General features: G+C 43.7%; 1 protein-coding gene across 4 annotated transcripts in view; it reads right to left on the bottom strand.

Annotated features, from left to right (window-relative positions):
- Positions 1-18400, bottom strand: part of asic2 (acid-sensing (proton-gated) ion channel 2) — a 388082-nt gene that overhangs the window by 143289 nt on the left and 226393 nt on the right. For 2 of the 4 annotated variants that reach the window (XM_084070955.1, XM_084070956.1), the window contains exon 1: positions 10352-12653. The exons of the other annotated variants lie outside the window; for them this stretch is intronic. In XM_084070955.1, coding sequence (XP_083927081.1) covers positions 10352-11047 — 696 coding nt within the window. In that variant the 5' untranslated portion in view covers positions 11048-12653. Of the gene's footprint in view, positions 1-10351; positions 12654-18400 lie in introns of those variants that run through there. 4 annotated transcript variants of the gene reach the window in all.

Genomic DNA, 18400 nt, shown 5'->3' with positions numbered 1-18400 from the left:
ATCGGTTAGCCGGTCTTCCCTCTAAGCAGTAAGAGTCTGACTATGGTTATGTGTGGGTGGATACAGAAGCATTATTCGGTTGGATATAAGCTTTGATTGTGCATTCCAGACAGCAGGGTGAGTGCATTCATGATCGTGATTCATGACACGCACGCATTGTGTGTGTGCTGGTGCACACCAGCATTTGTGTGTTTGGGTCTATTTCATCCATATACAGAAGATGTTAGGAGACCCAGCAGGTCAAACCGTATATACACCTTTGACACAACATAAACTCTAAAACAGCCTATATTGGTCTTCTGTCGTGTTTTGTTTTGAGGTCAGGAAGGTTCACCTTCATAGAGCACATTTACTGTAGTAGTTTGCCACAAGAGCACATATTACTGTGTGACCTTTCCAACTCCTACACATACAGCAAGTTAAAACCTAGAGCAATCCAACCTGCATGTTTGTTATGCAGCTGCAGTGAAGTGGGCTTTTAACCGCCCTAGCTAATGCTATTCATAGAAGGAAACGTCACCCATTAGCTTTCTATTTCAAATGCTAACCTTTTGAAGGTCCTGTGGTTTATGCATCGATTTGACCTTATGAATACCAAGCATGTATAATCTTTCCATCTGCATTCAGGGCCGTCTCCATACAGGGAGATTAAAGGTGATTGTTAACAGAAAGCCACCGCTTGTTGTCAAACAGCTAAGAGGAAGTGAACTGCTCCTGCAATTCTAGCATATAAATGACCAAACAGAATGGCCATTTTGCAGAGGGTCACACTGGCATTGTGGTGTTTACTACAAGCCTGGAGCGGGACCTTATGAGTGTCTTCCCCCTCTGCAGGAAGAGATTGGATTGGGACACAGCCGAGGGCTGCCTCCGTTAATGAGATTGTTGAGGTCGGGGCTGCAGCTTCCCCCTGACTCAGCCTGTTGTTTATTCCTGGTCAGATCAATAGTTTATGGTCTGCTGTACAACACCATGGAAAGGTCAATGACAAACGAGACGACAAGAGCCCTGTTTTATTACCTAGATGTGCTTAAAATACAATTGGAAGGCCTCAAAGCCTCAGTGGTAATTGATCCAGCTTTGTGGATTGCGCAAAGGGGACATCTGCAAATAACCTTCATAATCTCTGCATTCACTTTTACGGTCAGAGGTTTGAGAGTTATACAGCTTGATAAAACTCCCAACAGGTGGTGCTGATATCTCAGCTTCACAAAGAATGCACAGAGTAATTAGCCAATCCGAACGGAAAACAAGCTGTGCTACTGAAAATAAATCAAAGCCACAATGTTTCCTGTTTGTAGTAGCCTAAAACCAAGAGAAGACAGTGCCTATAAACCAGTGTGCAAGAGGCAACAAAAAGCCTTCAATAACATAATAACAACTACAATTCCACATAACATACACAACACTAATTACACCCTAGTCTTCATGAAGCTAATTGTGGTAGGTATTTACGCACTAGGCCCCGTTTAGACGTCAATCGTCTCTAGAGAAAATGGCAAAATAAAATATCAGATGTGCCTTCCGTTTAGCAACAACCGCATTTTCGGGGGTTGAAAACGCACCAAAGTGAAACCCCCTTCCAGAATGAAAATCTTTGAAAACGCTCAGCCTCGCGTCTCCATGTAAACATGCAATACGGCCGAAACGGCAAAACGTGTGACGTCATGGCTAATGATTTTTGACAGTTGCAGACAGCCTACAGACAGTTACTGCTGGGCCCAGGTTCTCCAGATCAGAGCTGATGGCCTCCCAGCTCTAGCCTGGTAAACCCCCCTCCCTCCGGAAAACTCATTTGCATTTGATTTCAGGAAGGAGGTCTGGGATCGCGCAGGGAGTAAAGCTGCGCGCAACGCTGCGTATTCGAACCAATCAGCGGCTGCTAGGGGCGGGATCATCCAATCACCTGCCTAGTAGCTTGAAAAAAAGAAAAACCTCTCTGTCATCGATTCTGCTTACGGAGTCTCAGATGGAAGTAGGCTGTGAAACAAATGTGTGTCGCAAGCTTCTTCCATTTGACGGTGTCAGGTTATCCCAGCTCCACCTACCAGGTACCTGCAACCGGGTAATATGACAAGAGTGGACAAGCACTGGTAGACAGAGTAAAAGGGACATCTCAATATATATATATATATATATATATATATATATATATATATATATATATATATATATATATATATATATATATATATATATGTATTTATTTTTATGGCTGGGGTGCCTAGTGGCTCAGTCGGGCTCACTGTGAGACCTGGGACCAAATCCTATCCTACCTCACAAATCTCGCTTCACTGACCTATCTGGAATAAAGCAAAAATATACACACAAAAAAAGAGACATCTAAAATAATAGAAAAGATGTGGCTGTCAAACTTGCACATTGTCGGAATATTACAGACACACCAACATCAGCAAAGCAACATCTACAGCCACAATTTAGGCTCACAGGAACCTCAGCGCTGACAGGTTATTTTATTAGTGCCTGTGTGGAACTCTCGGAAAACACTGCTCTGGGTAGTTATCGTCCGAATCTCTCGAGTCTTATACAGTGCTTGTAGAAATCACAACGCTTTCTATTCAAACATGGCGAGTTGCAGTATCCTCAGGGTCGGAAAAGGATGATGGAAATAATGAGGAATGGGGTTTGGGGGGGATTTTGACATAGAGTAGAGTGAAATTGGAAACTAAACCCTGATTACACTTGTGCCACACAGTAGAAGTAGAAAACTGACCCTTAGGGGTTCTTTTGGTTACATCTGTACACTCTCTGGGTTACAAATGGATAAATGAATTTTACTGTGTACTCTGATAACTGTGTGTGTGTGTGTGTGTGTGTGTGTGTGTGTGTGTGTGTGTGTGTGTGTGTGTGTGTGTGTGTGTGTGTGTGTGTGTGTGTGTGTGTGCGTGCGTGCGTGCGTGCGTGCGTGCGTGCGTGCGTGCGTGCGTGCGTGCGTGCGTGCGTGCGTGCGTGCGTGCGTGCGTGCGTGCGTGCGTGTGTAAAAAAACACATTTCCATTTCGGTCCGTTTTGTTGAAACACAACGTTAAATCATAAAGGTGGACACGTTAAAACATTAAAACTTGAACTGGATAGCTCTATGAGGAGACTACAAGATTCCCACAAATGCTTAATCAACTTTATCAAAAAGCTGTCCTAACCAGACCAGGGTTTCCATTGACCGATAAAATGTTTAATTGGCAGTTAATTATAACTCACCTCTGTAAGTGTTACGCTGCATTTACGCACCTACTTGTCTTGTATGACCATTATTTTTATCAGATGTCTGAGAAGTTTTAATCATGCCGACATTGGGACTGGCAGTTTAAAATCCTAGCGCTACCTCTGCTCTGTATCTGTCAGTACTTGTCTCTTTTATGCCCATTTATGGAGATCTCTGTATCTGTCAGTCCTTGTCCCTTTTGTGCCCATATATGGAGATCCCTGATGTCATCAGTATATGCACATATATGGGCATGCCCCCTTTTGTGCCCATATATGGAGCTGACTGATTTGTTCGCGCCTGATGCCATGATGACACATTGAAGTTAGACAACACACTCCATATTTGAGCGTAGCTACAGTACATTGGAAACTCCTCATTTGGTTATGGCTGAGTCATGGCAACATGAGCGTGACGACGTGGTCCGCTCGCCCGCTCGCCCTCCCTTTAGGCAATTTTAATAAATATAGGAAGAAGATATTTAGATTAATACATATAGGAATATAATATAGATTAGAATATGTGAGAAATACAATTCAATGACCTTGGCCTACTGACAGTTTGTGAGATTAGCCCCAGACTCTCTGACTCACAGACCCTCGTTTAGACGGCTCGGCCGCTAGGAACCACACTGTAAAAATCGAAACAAGATCTCTAGCAAAGACTAAGTAAGTCAAGGCGATGGTAAACAGACAAATTGCTTAAAAGGATTTACTTAAAGATTACAGGGGATTCTGAAAGTGGAAAGCAAACAAAAAGCAGCATTTAATTCTAAATCTACCTCTCTCACTTGAGCAGCCAGCGAGTTTATTCAGCATTTATTTTTTATCAACAATGTTCAATGTCGACTTTGGAAGGCCCATGGGTGCCCATGGCCTTCGATGAGTACGTACTCGTTCATCAACTACACAAAATCGTCTCACATACATAGTCGATCGATTCCATCTTGCATTAAAATTAGGCGATAATCTCTATCTGTGACCGTTGTTTAAATCCGCATCATAGGTGCAATGTCTAGCCCACAGTGCGTGGCCGGGGAGAGCAATGGGAAGATGTATATCTATGTTATACCGAGAGAGGCTTAGTTGGCCTGTCAGTTCTGGTTTGATAAGGTACGGTACAAACTGCCCAGTGCAAGGTTGGAGGGCGGTGCCTTAATTGGCCTTTGGCAATGCACTCAAGGTTATTGTTTTTTTCACGCACGCACGCACTCACTCACGCACGCACGCACACGCACACACACACACACACACACACACACACACACACACACACACACACACACACACACACAGCTGAAATTATGTCAGTATTTACATTGTGGAGGCTAGGCTAGGAATAAAAGGGACTGCCATAAACTACAGCACGTATCTAATAGATTTATTGATTAGGGAGCTGTCTACTAGTTCCTGTTCACTGTGATAGATTCAGAGGATCCTGCTGCTGCAAGGGGTTGGCCAGAAATATGGCCCTCATTTATATTCCCCACCATACTAGCCCATTGCTTGTTCTTTATACCAGCCCCTCTCTCTTTCTCTCTTTACCACCCCCTTTGCTTTTTCTTTATACCAGCCCTCTCTCTTTCTCCCCATCACTCTCCATACCAACTCCCCTCTATACCAGCTCTCTCTCTCTCTCTCTCTTTTTCAAAGAGTTCAAAGGACTCTGTACTGCTACACCTGTCATATCCAGCTTCTGTCAGAACGGGATTGCAAATGTACATATACTTGTATGATTCTCCAAGACAAGAAACACACATTCAATCATGCAAATATTATGTAGTCCTATGGGAGCATGCATGCGCATGAGTGACTATACACTCACACTGGTGCATGGGCGCGCACACGCACACACACACACACACACACACGCACACGCACACGGCACACGGCACACGCACACGCGCACACACACACACACACACACACACACACACACACACACACACACACACACACACACACACACACACACAAGTGAATTACCCCAGTCTAAGTGTAAGAGTGTGTGAGAGAGTGTGTGTGTGTGTGTGTGTGTGTGTGTGTGTGTGTGTGTGTGTGTGTGTGTGTGTGTGTGTGTGTGTGTGTGTGTGTGTGTGTGTGTGTGTGTGTGTGTGTGTGTGTGTGTGTGTGTGTGTGCGCGTGCGCGTGCGTGTGCGTGCGTGCGTTCGTGCGTGCTTGCCCTCCCACCTTATCCCCTCTTAATCTGGCTCTCTTCATCCTTTTTGGTTTCTCAGTGCGCTAAATGCAATGATAATGAACAGGCCGCAGGGAGTCTTTGCTGCTTTGTAGCAACGGGCTAACGAGATTAACCAAGCCACTGAGGGTTGGTTAAAGGCATCAGGGCGGTCCTCTCCAAGAGGGGTACTATAAGGGCCGACACCAACAGGCTGCAGCAGTGTCTGTGCCACTCACTATGGATGCAGCAATTACCAAGGCAAGGGGTTTAATGCAGAAGTATTTAATATACAGCTGCAAATGGCGAGACAGCATGCTGTACATTCAAACACACACACACAGAACAATAAACAAACACACACACACACAAACACACACGCCTCTCTGTGTGGAGTTTGCATGTTCTCCCCGTGTTCCCTAGGGTAAGTGCCCTCACAAAAACATGCAGTAATCCTGGTCACTATACTGCCTTCCCCTGGCGAGCCGGGGCGCCTGATGGAGGGGAAAGGAACTGGTTGGAATAATGTGTTCCTTCCACGCGCTACGTCCAACCAGGGAAGCTCTCCCCTGTCAGTTAACAAGAAGGTCAGTTGGCTCTCATGCATTGAAGGAGGCATGAGCTCGGCCCTGTATAAAAATAGGGTTACAAAATCATGGGATAAAAATGTAAGTAAAAAAAAAAAAAACATGCACGCACGCACGGACGCACGCACGCATCCCTGCAGGCTATGGGATGTAGAAGCTAAACTATTGATCAGCACGTTGGCCTAACACAACATACATACTAGCTAATAGCAGAGCAATTGTCTCTCCTGACTGTGGGATGTAGTCTATCCTATTGCGTTTGATTTGCTGCCTTGACCTATCATCAAATGTTGTGGTGTGGTTGCTAGTTGCCTCGGCCAGTCGGAATTCGGAACACAACGTTAGTTGCCATGCCAAAGTTGGTCCTGCAAGTTCCACTGTGTACCAAGCATTCTAAATCTGTACAAAAACTGTTGATACACACTTACATGTATATATATACATGTATCATCCCTGACTGTTTATTGAACCAATATGCAGTACTAGCTAATCATATTATTTAGCCACTACACCGTTGGTAATTTGCTTGTATTTGTAATGTCATTCTGTGCAACTTTTTCAATGACACAACAATTTTTTGCTCGAATCTTGCATTGTATATCATTTGTTCACAATATCCATTCCACATAATGTGTTTTTTGTCTCTAAACACTATTTGTCATTGCGAGTGTCTGCCACCGACACTCGCACCAAAATTACGCAGACACTAGACACTATACTTTCTTTTAAAGTTAACCACTTGAATCACAGGGGAGTGCATTCGCCAAAAATAGCCGATCTACAAACTCACAACGCATCGCAACACACAGACAAACAAGAGAGACCGTGGCACCTATGATTGGCACGCATGTGCACACAACATGTGCACGGGAGAGAAACACCATTAAGTTAAAGCTCATGTCTAATTAACACCAAGTTATTAATCATGTCACATATCCAATGGATACACACACCTATAACACACCTATGACTCGCGCATGTGCACACGTGTGGGAGGGAGACGCCATACCCCATGCACTTATGATTCTCGTGCATGTGTGCATGTGTGCACATGTACTTGACAAAAAGAAGACACAGTTTGACGTAACTGTGTCAGCCAGTGTAAGTATTATTATAGGGGTGTGCCTCCCGCTAGAGATTTGCTCTCCAGCGAACGCCCCTTTCTTGTTATTAATGGGATCCTGGCCTGAGGGCATGTTTCTGATTAAGCACTCCATTTGCATTATGAGGCGCTGGTGCTCCTGGTTCCTTTACTGGGCAGAGGGCTCAGTGACACAGAGCAGAGCTGATATAGGAAGCATTTCAATGCCAGGCCCAGCTAATTGTACAGTGCGTTCAAACAAATGAAAGTCATCCATTCTGATGTAGTGTCGGACACGGCCTGCTGACCATCAGAGCCAATGCACTCAAGCTATTCTACAGTAATCCACTGCATCGACTCGACTGAGAATAGGGGGTTGTATTAGCTTTCTTGATTACTGCACTGAACCAGACAGGGAGAAATAGCGAGTCACTGATTGGACGTCATTCACATACAGTATGTGGTGTCACACACACACACACACACACACACACACACACACACACACACACACACACACACACTGTCCCTGACTCAGAATTTTAGATCAGATTCAACATTTTATATATAATGGTTAAGGCTTTCTGGTAAAAGTAGGCTATAGTACAAATAGTGCAGACCATACGTTTCTTTACTGATTTCCACATTAACATAGTCAAGAGCAACAGAGTCATATTCATATTTTTTTAACATTTAAAATCAATAAATCCATTAAGACCACTGCATATGAATATGATAGCTGACGTCGGCTTATTTTAATTGCTGACTCCAGTCCACCCACTGGAAGTCGAGTCTCATTTAAACTAACTTGACGGGAAGAAACCGGAAGAAACATAGAGGGAAGAAAGCTAAATTATTGATTGAAAATAAAAAATGATTTGCATTTGTTCTTGAAAATAGGTTTAGGGGCTGTTTTGGGACGGTGGCTAAAGACGTTTATTTGTGGCCCAGAATGTCCGCTTTGAAATACAGTACTGACATCAAATCTTCAACAGGTGAAAATGAGTTGGTGAGGGGTTGTATGTGGATATTGACAGGCAGCTCCTGTCCCCTCTTCTTCCCGGTACTGCGTACTGGCACTGGAGTACCGCACCAGCCCACTTTTACACCTGCTCTAAAGGGGCTATTAACGAATAGGCCGAATAAGTTCAGTCAGACAGTCAAAGTGCACGTGCGGCTGATGTTTTGATGACATCATTGTGCTGTTGACACTGACTCTTAAGGCTACCTATGCTTTGTGCACCTTGTATCAAACGAGACATCGCACTGCATGTCTCAGGACATTCTGAGTTTTGAGCATTCACACGTTCTGCAACTCACGTCAGCATCACCACTAAATGTAAACAAGTAAGTGGAGGTAGTTTCCTGCATCTCCATGGTAACAGAGCTTCCTTAATTTTCCCAACCAATCAGAGTATGTGACATTTTATGGCAGCGTCTGCGACCTTTTATTTTTGCTGTATCTGCAATGTTTGCAAAGTGATATAAAAAGTAATGCATTAGTTGTAAGACCTTGCACATACGCTGGATGTTGAGTAAACCAAAACAAACGCTCCCAAGCTCAACTACGAAAAGAACGACATACACCGGAACCAACAAAAATATTAAAGTATGGCGATTATGACCGACTTTTTTATGTGTCAATGACCCTCAATCACATGATTATGAAATAACCGAATGCATGAATGTAATTTTTGATAATTAATTAAGTATTTTTCATGTGCTTAGTTCACAGAACAACAACTCAAAGTAAATGTAAACAATAGCCTAGCTAGTCTACTTTGCTATATAAATGCATCATTTGATCAGGAGAAGGGAGGTACAAGCAACAGAACAGAGACAAGAGAGTGGTGTGAGCTCTTGAAATGGATATGTTTTAGTTTTAAAATAGGCTACATTGATAGTCACATTGTTCAGGGCTGCTGGCTTCATCATGCATCAATGTACAGTATAGTATATAGGAGCAGGAGGGCAGCAGCAGAATCAAGACAAGAGAGAGACACAGTCACACACACAGGGTCTCAGGTCTAGGTCTTTTGATGTGTTCTATTATGCTTTTAACACAGAGGTGGTAGTGTCTGGTTACACACATCCATGTGCACATTGGTTGTTTGTACATTAAACAAGCAGAGACTGGGTGGCAAATGTGTCCCCTGACTCCCCCTAATGTCTAACTCACTCGCATGCCCCAGCAGGCACGTACACACAAGTGATACAGATATACTGTACTGTAAAACCGACACGTCAGTTCCATGACGGTTATCATTTTGTTAGTCGGCTCCGAGGCCAAGACAATGAAAACAGAAAAACTTTCAATGACAGTTTTTGCCTCAGAGAAAACAACTGTCAGGGTTCAAGCATGGCACACACATGCGCACAGGCAGGCAGGCGCGCAAACGCACGCACACACACACAAATCCTTTCCCACCAACGCAAAATAATAAAGGATATGGTTGTCCTTAGGGGTCCTTGAGGGACGCACACAGTGCTGTAAGAGACACAGTGCTCTTTGATAAAGAATGGGTTATGACGTAAGGCTCTATAGAACGGACTAATATTATTCATATGCTTCGACAATGATGGTGGTAATGGGAGATATATTACTCATACTGTCCATCATCCTACAAAAGGATGAGAGAGTGCAAATCTTATCTCTATTATTTTTACATAATGCTTCTGTTTAAAATGGGTTCAAATTCCAATTATCATTACTCCCTAAGCAGTACAGGACAGGAGCTCTGTAATGATAACCGAACTGGGCTGCAGAACTGGTTTTCCACCGCATCGAACCGAACCGCGCTCAATATGTGCATGGGGCGGCAGTGGCTCAGGGGTAGAGAGGCCGGGTAGAGTGAACTGGAAACCGCAAGGTTCCCAGTTTGATCCCAAGAGTTAGTGTCGAAGTGTCCTTGAGCAAGACATTGAACCCCTAATTGCTCCCGATGAGCAGATGGGTACCTCCGCCATCGGTGTGTGAATGTGTGTGTGAATGGGTGAATGTAATGCACAATCTATGCAAAGTGCTTTGGATAAAAGCGCTATATATAAAAATGCACGATTTACCACAGTGGAACCCCCACCAAAACTGAAAACTGATGCCAAGGTTTACAGTACACCCTCATATGCAGTAGCAACACATTACCTCTTTACATCCTACCTTGCCTTATTTAAATTAGCATAACTGATGACGTGAGACATTTTAAGTTAATGAGATGAAGCAGGAGGATACAGTGTTAATGAAGTTCAGAGTGTGGGCTACACTGTCAGCAAAGAGATGTGGACTTACAGATGTGAAGTTGTGGGGGCCGCAGGGTTCCCCTCGGTACTTGCATGCGAGCATCATGTCCTCCAGCTGGTGGCCGAGTCTGTCCATAAACTCCAGGTTGGTTCCCTCAAAGTTTCTGGGCGGTAGAAAGAGCCTGAAGTCCGAGAGCTTGGTGAACCACGGCCGCCGGTCCTCCTGAAGCAAGTCCAGAACCAGGGGTCTAGCGGTCCGGTTGGCAAGCAACAGGCCCAGCCAGTGCCCGGCGAAATACAGGTCGCTCTTGGTGAGCTTGTAGAGGCGGATGGGGTTGTTATTACAGATGGTGACGGCAGGGAAGGCCAGCTCTTTGGCCCACTCTGTGTGAACCCGTGTGTAGGTAGGGAAGGAGAGCCAGTGGAGCAGACGGTTGGAGGACCAGGATACGAGTAGGCCCAGTGAGGTGCAGAAGGCCAGCAGCCAGAACGCCCTGCGGCCCATGGAGCCACCGGGGACGCAGACGTGCCTCAGGCCATGGAGGCGAGTCCTTGACAGCAGGGTGGAGGTGATCTGGGCCAGGCTCGGCTTTGGGGGACGGCGCACATGCCCCCCCCTCCTGATCACGGCCGGGGACCCGTGCCGGAGACAGCGCCCCTCCAGAGCCATGGCAGCCCACAGCGATCCTAAAGACACGGGAAAGGCTTCATTTCCCAACCAGGCCTCAGGGGCAGGCGCCCACATGTAGCTCCAGGGTAACGGTAAACGCAGTGCTGTAATCCACACCAGGATATGTGCTTAGCCTTGCAACAGTTACTTGCACTTCACATGAACTCCAACTGTGCATAGATGCACGTGCAAAGACAACAGCTTTGGGATATAAAATCTCCTTTTTGGTGATGCAGGACCCTTGATTAACTTAGCTCTCAGCTACTGATCAGCTACAGTCATCTCTCCTGAGTTCCAAGTCTATTTATCACCCTTGATCCTGGGGTTTTTCCAATGCCCCACAAGTCAGTGAAAAAAAGTAATAATAATATCAGCCATGCAAATGTGCTCCAAGCCAGGTGGCTTCTACACACTGTGATTCCAGCATCAATCACCATGTGACAGTGAACCAGAGAAGATGAGACAGGGAGAGCGAGAGTGAGGAGGAGATGGAGAGGGAGAAGGATGGGAGTGAGACTAAGGACAAAACGATTAAAGAAAAGTAGGCAGTAGGAAGAAGATGGAAGGAGGGAAGGTAATTAATAAATAAGGGGGTGGGGTGGAGAATGGACTGGAATAACTGGTGGTGTAGTCCGTCAGAGGTGCGGATCGATGCTGGTGTGTTCCACTGCTTTGAATTTCCTTCTGCTGAGTCAAGTGTGTCTGTTTGGGCTTCTCGGCCGTACAGCGACGTTCATCTCAGTTCACCCATGGCCAGCCATCTGATAAGCCTACTATATCAACCGGAGCCTGCATTCATTTCCATGTTGTCATCATATTAAGCGCAAAGTCTCACAGGCTCCTTTTTCCGCTTTTTTTCACACTTTAATGAGCTCACTTTTCGCGTGCCGACTTAATTCTTGACGTCATTTGATTGCCTGCCCGCCCCAACTTCCCTTCTTCTGTGATCTTCTGTCGGCTCACTGTCTCCAGCGTCGGGTCCTGCGGGTTAGTGCGGGTAGCATTTTCATCTTCTGAAAACACGCATGCTAAACTTAGCCTGCTTTTTTCACGTGGAGAAAGACGCACTCATGCAAATTACGCATCGCACACACACCGCAAACTCGCAAATGATTTCCTGCGGAGCACCGGAACAGAACTGGCTGCTATTTATTTCACACATTCATTATTCACGCTCTGCTCTCTCAGGATCGCTTTTCTCTCTCTTTTATCAGCGGAGTTCCTCCTCTCCCCCTCGGTCCATTCCTCGTGTCGACACCACAGCACTTTGCAATTCAAACATCTACTCACGTTTTTTCTTTTCTCCGTTCTAAAAATAGGCTACTCTCCAAATCATGTCCATAATCGCTCATAGTGGTTCTCCTTCTCTTCTCCCTCGCGCCAGCACAGCCCGTTAAACTCTCCCTCGTCCCCTGCTATCAGTTTGCCATCCTTTTATTTTATGTTCCACTCCACTCCGCACACGCACCACCATCCTCTCTCTTCTCCACGCTGTGCTCGCCGAACGCGCTCTGCTCCGCGTCCCCACGCGCTTCACTGCAAGCTGCCCTCGTCGTTCCCCTCTGAGCGAGTTGGTCTGTTCTCCCCTCAGTGGTCCTCCTCAGTCCTCCTTCCTCCCCTCACAGCGCGACCGTTCCTCTCGATACCGTGACCGGGTCTAAAGACATATCCGTGCAACCACCTCCTCTCCTCTTCCTCCTGAGTCCTGACTGAGTCGTGTCCACACAGTCAGTCAGTCAGTCAGAGAGAGAGTGTCTTCTGTCTCCCACTCTCTCTCACACAGCCCCAAACACCCTGCGCCCTTCGTCCGTTCCCCTCTGTTTGTCTGCTGAACATTACCGTGGCCACAGCACACACCGATATACAGGAGTGCACTGACTGTACACTGTGTGTGTGCATGCATGCGTGCGTGTTCAGATACTAAAGTCTTTAGCTGTCTAAAATACATTTATGATGGCTAAATTACCAGAACACTTGATGAGTCACCTTCAGCTGGCTCCCATGAATACATGGGGGGTTTATATTGCGATGTATTGATAAGGCAAAATTACGATTTCTTAAAAAATATATATCTAGTCATATAGTAGCTAGCCTATAAATTAAGAGCACACTTAATTTAGCTAAAAAAAAAAAGCTAACTTTTTATGTAATCAAAAAGGTGGGGTCTGCATTTATAATTAATCACAGTCCCTGTAACATCCAACATCATTATAACAGTCATTTTTGTGCAATCTAAGCAAAGGAAACATTTGTAAATAATAATAATAATAATAATAATAATAACAATAGTAAAAGACAGAAATTAATTACATTTTAATTTCTTTATCAATACATGGTGTTTTTGAGAATCAATACAGTAGGCCTAAACATACATATAGCCACATTGGTCTATAATATAACAATATATTGTGCAAAGTCCATGTGCCTTGGGATTATGTGACCACGCATTAGCCTATTCTTGCAATATACTGTAGGCCTATACAACTATGTGAAAAGTTAGGAACAGTAATTTAATTGGCTATATAAGTAGGCTACATTGTGCACATGAATTCCCAATACAGATGCTGCAAACTAGAAAAAGTGCTCATCGGAGCACAGGTCTCCGCCAGGTCAGGGTAGGTTATTGTGGGCCAGCAATGTTCGGAATTCGGCAATCGAGATGGAATATGGAAAATCGGACGGATCCGTCTTGATCACATGACTATAGTGATAATGTGTAATGTTTGGACAAAATCTGTAGGAGTAATATAAAAAATGTGTGTTTGCAAAAATCAGCCTCCTTGGTGGCGCTATAACAGGATAATGTGAAAAGGGTGGAATTTCTTCCTCGGCCTAGTGGGAATGTGCGTGCAAAGTTTCACGGCAATCGGATTGCATTCATGATTTGAGGCATTTTGTTCAAAATGGGCCACTCCTGCAAAATCTTGATGCAAATCTTAGCCAATCAGGATGGAATATGTAAAATCGGACAAGTCTGTGTTGATCACATGACTATAGAGATAATGTTTACCGATTTGAGTGATGTTTGGACAAAATCTGTAGGAGCAATATCAAGAAATGTGTTTTGCAAAAATCGCCCTCTGGTGGCGCTATAAAAGGCCAATGATAAAAATGCAGGGCAGAGGTTTTTACTTGGCCGCTAGGGAGTGTGCGTGCAAAGTTTCACGCTGATCGGTCCAGTTATAGGTAAAAACGCAAGTCGGCCCGTTATAGCGCCACCATAAGGCCAATTTAGAAAAATGTAGGGTGGCATTTCTTTCTTGGCCTAGTGGCAATGTGCGTGCAAATTTTCACAGCAATCGCTGTGTTCATGATTTGAGGCATTTTGTTCAAAACAGAGCACTCCTGCAACCTTTGGAAGCCAATCTTAGCCAATCAGGATGGAATATGAAAAATCTGACAGACCCGTTTGGTTTAATGACTATAGAGATACTGTGTAACGATTTGCATGATGTTTGGACAAAATCTGTAGGAGTAATATTTAAAAAATGTGCGGATGGACAGGGTGCAAAACTTAAGTTATACCCTAAAAATGTCCAACTTTTTATTTGGCAATAATAAATAAAAGCAAACATTTACAGAGTGATGGCACGTTATAGATGTTATTTAACAGGGAAATTAATACAGGTGTGCCTTGAGATTTTGACTTGCCGTTTGATGTGCCTTCATGGGCACAAACATTTTGAAAAGCACTGTTGAAGTATATAGCCTATCTTACACCCCTAGTATGACAGGTTAGAATAACACTGGATTCTACTGTGCATAAAAATGAATTGCAAAGCATAAGAGAACGCAGAGTCAGCTTATCTAACATTGTTAGAATTGCTATCGTTTATTTATGGTAAAATTTGTCTTGTAGCCTAAATATGTAGCAAACTGTGGCTCAATAATGTAGTGTGTCATCAGTGGCCAGGGGTTGCACATTTTATATAGGCAATAATAGCAAAACACCTACAGTAGATCATCTACTTCTGTCTCTCTCTGGAGGGGTTTTACCTCTACAGTATATCCTATGTACTTTACATCATATATACCTTTTTCGTACACTTACATATGAGATTAACGAATGGTACATCTATAAATAATAGAAGACTTGTTAATGCTAGCTCTACAACAGCAATTGCTACATTGGTCATATTCAGAAAACAAATAAAACTCTCCACAACACCTAGCAGTGAAAAGTATGGGAGAGGGAGATCTGTTAGCGTGGTTTGTTTATTAAATGAATGCACTGTCGCTCATTTGCAAATAAAACAGAGAAGTGTATTCACCAGTATTATTCCTCCAAAAATAGCCAAGTTGTTTCTCATACATCTACAACAGGGTTTGTATGGATTATGTATGTATGTATGTGCAGTGTGCACTCTGTACTCTATTTATGTGTACAGTATGTATGTATGTAGCCTACTGCAGTGTTTATCAACCTTTTTTGTGCCAACTGCCAAGGCACACCTGGCTTAGCCAAATTTCTTCAAACGGTGCGGCACACCTCAGCAGTAACCGCGGACCAAAATTGGGACGATTGCCAGGGTTGATAAACACTGGCCTACTGTATGTATGTATGTATGTATGTATGTATGTATGTATGTATGTATGTATGTATGTATGTATGTATGTATGTATGTATGTATGTATGTATGTATGTATGTATGTATGTATGTATGTATGTATGTACGTACGTACAGTACGTAGTCTGCGTGCGTATGTATGTAAGCAACAAAAAAACAATTTAGATAAATTACCCTAAATGAATAGGCCTAGTCTCGACACATAAATCTTTTGAATCTGTATTTTGTGAAATAAATGTGTAGGCCATCATTGTACTGTAAATGTATAATCGACCGATGCTGTCATTTCATTGTGTGTGCATGTGTGAGAGAGAGGAGAGAGGAAAAAGACAACTGAATGGATTACACAAGAAAGAAAAAGAAAATGCTTGTTGATTCTGTGACTGCAGTCTGCTACGTCATCAGTCAATTTTGTGTGTGTTTTGAGAAATAAATAAATAGGCTATAGTTTAATAATATACTTACAACTGGTGTCAAAGGCAAAGTAAAATGGTTGTGTCACATGTCACGCCTCTGATTCTGCAAGCAATGTATAAGCACTTTTTTAGATTAAGGAAATATTGTATTGTCAATATTGCGCAATCTCTATGTAAAAGTGGCTTTTGTATGTCCCCTCAAATGTAGGCCAAACACAGCTCTTGCCACCACTACGTGCATGATGTCACAAAAAGCCTAAAGTGCAAGTGACATGCAGCAGTGCAGCTTTGTTTACAATCTGCAAAATTGTGATTTGCTATTGATAGTTCACAATTGGACAGGAAGGCCACACCGTTATTAGCCTCGGAAACCCATCCTTTTTTTTTGTTACAAAAGAAAAAAAGTCTGGAGAAGAATTCAAGTCTTCCTCCTGCAGCCTAATATCTCCTCCTGTCCAAAAGACATTTAAATGTTTCTTAATTGATTTCTGTCAAACTATTCTCACTTGAGGAGACAAAGAAGCTACGTCAACACAGACAAACAGTTCAGTTTAAACTGCTATGGAATCTGCCCTTGAAGAAGACTCCAGTGACAGAGCTGAATCTTTATCAAATGTGAGAAACAAAAGCTCTTGTACTCCATTGTGAGTTACCAAGGCTAAACTAATTATTTGCAAGGCTGTTTTCCCTGCTGAGAAAATAAGATATTAAAAAATTAAAACACGTCCATGTATATCGGCTAATGCACACATAGCCAACATTCAACACACAACATGGAAATGTTAGGGGCATGCAGATTTCCTCTATACCTAAGCCCAGTAACATTCACACTCAGCCTAGAGCAAAGATCTGAGGCAGCCTTCCAGACCTTGGATCTACAGGCTGAATAATTAGCCCAGAGCCATTAAAAGAGGTTTTCAATCCAACAATGCAATATGTGCAGAGCTGCTCAAACACTCAACATTTCCATATGGGGAATTAATTAAGAATAATACAGTAGAAAGTCCGTTCTTTAGGCTAAAATGATGCACATGATGGAGTGCATTTCCCCTGAAATTATTCTCCATTGTTATGTGGCACATGAGATTAGTGGAGGCGCAATAGCAGTGATAGGAGTCATCATGATCAAAAGAGTATAATAAAAACTATAATTAAACATTCATACATGCATGATAATGAGGCCTAGAATGTTTCAGAAAATGCAACAGGAGAAATAAGACAATTATTACACACACACACACACACACACACACACACACACACACACACACACACACACACACACACACACACACACACACACACACACACACACACACACACACACACACACACACACACACACACACACTCCTCGAAAGTGGTTCTGACTGCAGTCCCCACAAGTCGTACATGAGTCAGGGGGATACATGCTTTGCACTGGCGTTCTCCCTGTGAGAAGAGGCATGGGGAGTAGATGAAGGATGGGGTGGGTGAGTTAAATACAGTGTATTTTGTGGTGGCCTGCCATCCATCAAAACCACAGCATGAATTAAGATGACAGCGATAGCAGGTAGTGGGTTCCTTCACCTCCCCCTTGTTCTAAACGACCTGCTTCCTAAAAATGAATAGCAAGAATAAATCCCCAGGTGACCAGCAGTTAAGCTAATAGATTGATGGTCTCTTGATCGCCCTTCACCACACAGTCATTATAGCTATTAGTTGTTGTCAGGGCCCATGGGATAACCTTGAAATGGGCTTAGGACCTATGACAAGAGGAACAGGGCTTTCGCTGGGGCCTATTTTTCAAAACGCACCGCTGTTTCTGATGATAACAAATGGTGCTGCAGTATTCATTAAATATTGTCTTATCTGTTGGATTGAATCATGTTCAAGCTATGAATTGGTTTACTCACACTGTGTGAAATGTTAGTTTTTCTGCCCTAGAGCCTAAGGTAGAGGTGAGAAGGTCCGATATGCTGACATGCAATGATGTCGTCAGTCTTCAGAAGTAAGAACTTCAGTGTTTCTTTTTGTGATTAAGTTGAAAACTGCGCACTGCACGCCAGTGTACAGTTATTTCCTGCATTGCATTGTCTTCAACACAATCTTGGCACATAAATGGTAAATGGTGCATTTATATAGCGCTTCTATCCAAAGCGCTTTACATTGATTGTGCCATTAACCCATTCACACACACATTCATACACCAATGGCGGAGGAAACCATGCAAGGCACCAACCTGCTCATCGGGAGCAATTAGGGGTTCAGCGTCTTGCTCAAGGACACTTCGACACTAACTCTAGGGTGAGCGCCCCAGCCCGGGATCGAACTGGGAACCTTGCGGTCTTCCAGTTCACTCTACCCGGCCACTCTACCCCTGAGCCACTGCCGCGCATATGGACATTTTACATAGGCAGCTCTGTCAACACTGTTAAGGTCCTTACACACCGGCGAATATGTGA

The sequence above is a fragment of the Gymnoscopelus microlampas genome (assembly GCF_963454915.1).
Source record: "Gymnoscopelus microlampas genome assembly, chromosome: 11".
Taxonomy (NCBI): domain Eukaryota; kingdom Metazoa; phylum Chordata; class Actinopteri; order Myctophiformes; family Myctophidae; genus Gymnoscopelus; species Gymnoscopelus microlampas.
This window is presented reverse-complemented; position numbering and strand designations above follow the sequence as displayed.